The sequence below is a fragment of the Pundamilia nyererei genome, unplaced genomic scaffold (genome assembly GCF_000239375.1).
Source record: "Pundamilia nyererei isolate P.nyererei 1_Seehausen unplaced genomic scaffold, PunNye1.0 scaffold00619, whole genome shotgun sequence".
Lineage (NCBI taxonomy): Eukaryota > Metazoa > Chordata > Actinopteri > Cichliformes > Cichlidae > Pundamilia > Pundamilia nyererei.
This window is the reverse complement of record NW_005188020.1, coordinates 90,073-94,821: the sequence shown is the minus strand read 5'-3', so window position 1 is coordinate 94,821 and position 4,749 is coordinate 90,073. Positions and strand designations below refer to the sequence as shown.

The 4,749-nt window shown below is 40.5% G+C and overlaps 1 protein-coding gene across 1 annotated transcript in view; it reads left to right on the top strand.

Annotated features, from left to right (window-relative positions):
* LOC102212237 (poly [ADP-ribose] polymerase 15-like) overlaps positions 1 to 4,749 on the top strand; it is a 17,848-nt gene that overhangs the window by 12,272 nt on the left and 827 nt on the right. The window contains exons 13-14 of the mRNA XM_013907932.1: positions 1,327 to 1,459; positions 2,445 to 2,619. Coding sequence (XP_013763386.1) covers positions 1,327 to 1,459; positions 2,445 to 2,619 — 308 coding nt within the window. The remainder of the gene's footprint in view (positions 1 to 1,326; positions 1,460 to 2,444; positions 2,620 to 4,749) is intronic.

Below are 4,749 nucleotides of genomic sequence, written 5' to 3'. Positions count from 1 at the left end.
AAAAAAACCTTTGCACTGCATTTCATCGCTGTCATTAAAGGACCTGCTGAGATCATGTCAGTAATCGTCTTGTTAACTCAGGTGAGAATGTTGACGAGCACGAGGCTGGAGATCATTATGTCAGGCTGATTGGGTTAGAATGGCAGACCTGACATGTTAAAAGGAGGGTGATGCTTGAAATCATTGTTCTTCCATTGTTAACCATGGTGACCTCCAAAGGAACGCGTGCAGCCATCACTGCGTTGCATAAAAATGGCTTCACAGGCAAGGATATTGTGGCTACTAAGACTGCACCTAAATCAACAATTTATAGGATCATCAAGAACTTCAAGGAAAGAGGTTCAATTCTTGTTAAGAAGGCTTCAGGGCATCCAAGAAAGTCCAGCAAGCGCCAGGATCGTCTCCTTAAGAGGATTCAGCTGTGGGATCAGAGTGCCACCGGTGCAGAGCTTGCTCAGGAATGGCAGCAGGCAGGTGTGAGTGCATCTGCACGCACAGTGAGGCGAAGACTTTTGGAAGATGGCCTGGTGTCAAGAAGGGCAGCAAAGAAGCCACTTCTCTCCAAAAAACCCATCAGGGACAAATTGATCTTCTGCAGAAAGTATGGTGAGTGGGCTGCTGAGGACTGGGGCAAAGTCATTGCTGATTGTTTGGGGCATCTAGAAAAAGACTTGTCTGGAGAAGAAAAGGTGAGCGCTACCATCAGTCCTGTGTCATGCCAACAGTAAAGCATCCTGAGACCATTCATGTGTGGGGTTGCTTCTCATCCAAGGCAGTGGGCTCACTCACAATTTTGCCCAAAAACACAGCCATGAATAAAGAACGGTACCAAAACACCCTCCAACAGCAACTTCTTCCAACAATCCAACAACAGTTTGGTGAAGAACATTGCATTTTCCACCACGATGGAGCACTGTGCCATAAGGCAAAGGTGATAACAAAGTGGCTCGGGGACCAAAACGTTGACATTTTGGGTCCATGGCCTGGAAACTCCCCAGATCTTGATCCCATTGAGAACTTGTGGTCAATCCTCAAGAGGCGGGTGGACAAACAAAAACACACTAATTCTGACAAACTCCATGAAGTGATTATGACAGAATGGGTTGCTGTCAGTCAGGATTTGGCCCAGAAGTTGATTGAGAGCATGCCCAGTCGAATTGCAGAGGTCCTGAAAAAGAAGGGCCAACACTACAAATACTGACTCTTTGCATAAATGTCATGTAACTGTCGATAAAAGCCTTTGAAACATATGAAGTATGTGAAAACTATTAGTGTAGCACAACATTATTTAAACTGAGCCCTTCCAATGATTTTTACAGATGACAGCGCTCTGCCTTCTTGCTGGGAGGACATGAAAGGAGACCTTGTGAAGTTGTTTGCTCTGACTCCAGGAGCTCAGGAATACAACGATGTGGAGCAGGAACTGACAAAGGCCGGACTTTATCTTAACATCATCAGCGTATGTTCAGTCACAAATACACAGAGCAGACTGTATGACTGTGATGGTTAAAAATAATTGGCTAGTAAAATTAAAGTTCTAAATTTCAACTTTAAATTGAGTTTGTTTCTCATAGACTGTTTATGAAATATGTGTGAAATTAAATTTTTTATACATCCCACAGAAACAAATACCTGATAATTTATGTCAGTGTAGGTTTTCATGCAGGTCATGCTTGAGATGAAGTCAACTGGACTTTTTAGGCGCTTAAAGATTTTTCACCTGGCATCTAAAAAAAAACATCCTAGAATTTCACTTAACAAATTGGAGCACAGACTTCTTTGATGGTCTCTTAGTGTTAACCACAGAGTAAGCTCCAAAAGCCATCAATAACATGGAAGTGGTATTTCTTAAATACACTTAAATAGATTAGAATATAAAAAATGAGCCCCTGTACAGTTGTTATGACTATATTTAGGACAGTGCAATTTTCTTTTTTAAATTGTGCACTATATTTTCTGCTGTTTATTATTGCTGTGCAATATATTCATTTTCCTAATATTTTGTAAAAACTTCGCCTATATTCTTACATGTACATTTTTTTTATACCTTACAGATTTAGATTTGTTTATTATTTATATTGTACAGTTCGATGGTGAGTAAATGCACCAAAATGTTATTCTGATGTGCACTAACTGGTGTATGTTCTGAATGACAATGAAGTAGATATTCTTGGAATTCTCTTCTATATTCTTATGAAAGAGACCAAAACCTTCTGCATCAGGCTGTAAACATGTTTATTTCTGCTGTAGGACTGACTCACTACTGGAGGCAGCTTCAGCCATCCTCTTGGGGAGACCTGTGTTGTTTCAAAGTTCATGTACAGAGACAGCCACCCCAGTGTTTTCATGACAAGAACAGAAATATTATTAGAGAAAAGTAACAGACATAAGAAGGGGAAGAATTGTGAGAATTAATTAATGTTATGTTTGGACTCTTTTGGCAGATTGAACGTGTGCAAAATCCAGCACTGTGGCAGAACTACCAGATCCTGAAGAAACAAATGGAGACAAAGAATAAACACACAAACAACGAACGGCGTCTGTTTCACGGCACCACTGACACCTCCATCCATCTGATCAACAGCAAAGGCTTCAACCGCAGCTACGCAGGAAAAAATGGTAACCAAACTGACACACACAGAGTTCCAGTTAGAATATATTAAAATTAGTGCTGGTTCACATTAATTGCTAATCAAGCAGCATAATCAATGAAACCCTCCGCTTATCCCCCCTAAATAATGTGAACTGTTAAATATATTTTCTGGGGATTTATGATTTTTCATTAGAGGGGCATTTTAAGTGCACCTTGACTGATATATCAGCACAGCTGTGTGTGTATCAGCAGAGCTGACATATTGGCTGATATGAGCTATTTGCCAGTATATTTAAAACCAAAACAATGAAAATGTACAAATTTTGTCCACTAGAGGGCACTCTGCAACTTCCTTGTTGGCAACACGTTTGGACTTCAAACGACAACGAGCCTGTCCGATCAGACCGGGGCAGAACATACAAGAGTAATCCCAGACTTGCTGTCACAATAAAACAAAATTAGTTTGAACCCATATTGTGACATTATCTTACTGTAGACTCATAAGTAAAAAAAACAAAACAAAACATGACAAATCTGTTGGTTTTTTTGTCTGTAAAATGATTATTTTATCAAAACTTAACTCAAATGTTTTTGAGCCATAAATTCAGCATTGACAGAGTAAGTTTTTTTTATTTTTTTATTGTTCTTTTCCTAATTGAATATAGCACTTGTTTTTACACACACTCACTATTTTAACTATTTTAGTGAGGACATTCATTGACATAACGCTTTCCCTAGCTGCTTAATGAATGCCTAACCCTAACCAGAACCTAATTGTAACCCTGACACTAAAACCAAATTTTGAGCCTCAAAAATGCTTCAAACTTTTGAGGACCTGTGTGTGTGTGTGTGTGTGTGTGTGTGTGTGTGTGTGTGTGTGTGTGTGTGTTCACAAGTGACTGTTGGTCGTCACAAGTACAGAAAGTACACAAACAGTAGTGGTTTTTGACACGGGCGGTTGCCCGGGGCGGCATCGTGGTGGGGGGTGACATCACGGGTATCGGCAGAGAAAAAAATAAATTGCTCGTACTCATGCTGCCCCGACATCAGCCAGCGCATATTGGGAATGTCGGAGGCACCGATCGGTTTTCTATCGCCCATTTGCTGGGAGTAAGGGCGCCCTCTGTTTGCGAGGTGCGCCTGCTGCTTGCGGCGCAGGGAGGAGAGGGCGGGGCGGCGGGGAGCAGCATCTAATAACCAACTCACAAAATAAAAACAAACACGAAAACAGCAGACATCATGATACAGACTTATAATTTGCACTGATGTTTTTTTTTTTTCTTGATTTTAATTCTAAAATCAAGTGAGCGCGAGAGCCCTCGGTGCGCGTGCTCGCTGCTGAAGTCAAAGTAAACTTTATTGTCATCTCCGCTACAGACAGTCCAGCATATAGAGAGACGAGACGACGAGGCTCCAGTTACAGCAGTGCAAGTAAACAAATAAATATAAGAAGAGTAAGAAAATAAATCTACACTTTAGGACTCGGGGTAAAGGATCAATAACAATTTAAAATTTATAATTTACAGTTTGATGATTTAAAGTCTCACAACCCGTCGAAAGGGGAGGGGCCTGCTGCTTCCAAATAGAGCACATTTCATTCATAATGTTGTAAATCCAAGCCCATCATGTATTCATGATTTGAATCCTGGGTTGTACGAAATCCCAGAAATAAACCTTAGACAAAGTGAATCTGTGAACTAAGGTGTAGGTCTGTTGTGTTATGTTGGGGTGATCCTCGTTGGGGGATTTGTGTTCATACTGGAGTGCAAAATTAAAACTAGTGGAAGATGGACAAGAAAAGTTCAAAGCCATCAGGTGCTCAGTTTAGAAAAAGAGAAAAGAAGAGAAACGAGCAAAAGATGCAGGTAAGCAGATGTGTGATTGGATAATGGCAGGTCATCCTGAACCAATCAGAGTCAGGAAATAATGTGGGTTACAGTTGCTCCAAGAAGAAATGGTAAAATAGTAACAGTAACAGACTAAACTCCAAACAACACATTATGTTGCAGATTTTAATATTAATTAGTCATTGTCAATTTGTCCTGTTCTCATTGTGTGATGAATTATGATGGCTGTTTGGTAGCCGTTTGCATACAATGCGCACACACACACATGAAGAGAGAGAGAGAGTGTGTGTGTGTGTGTGTGTCAGATGT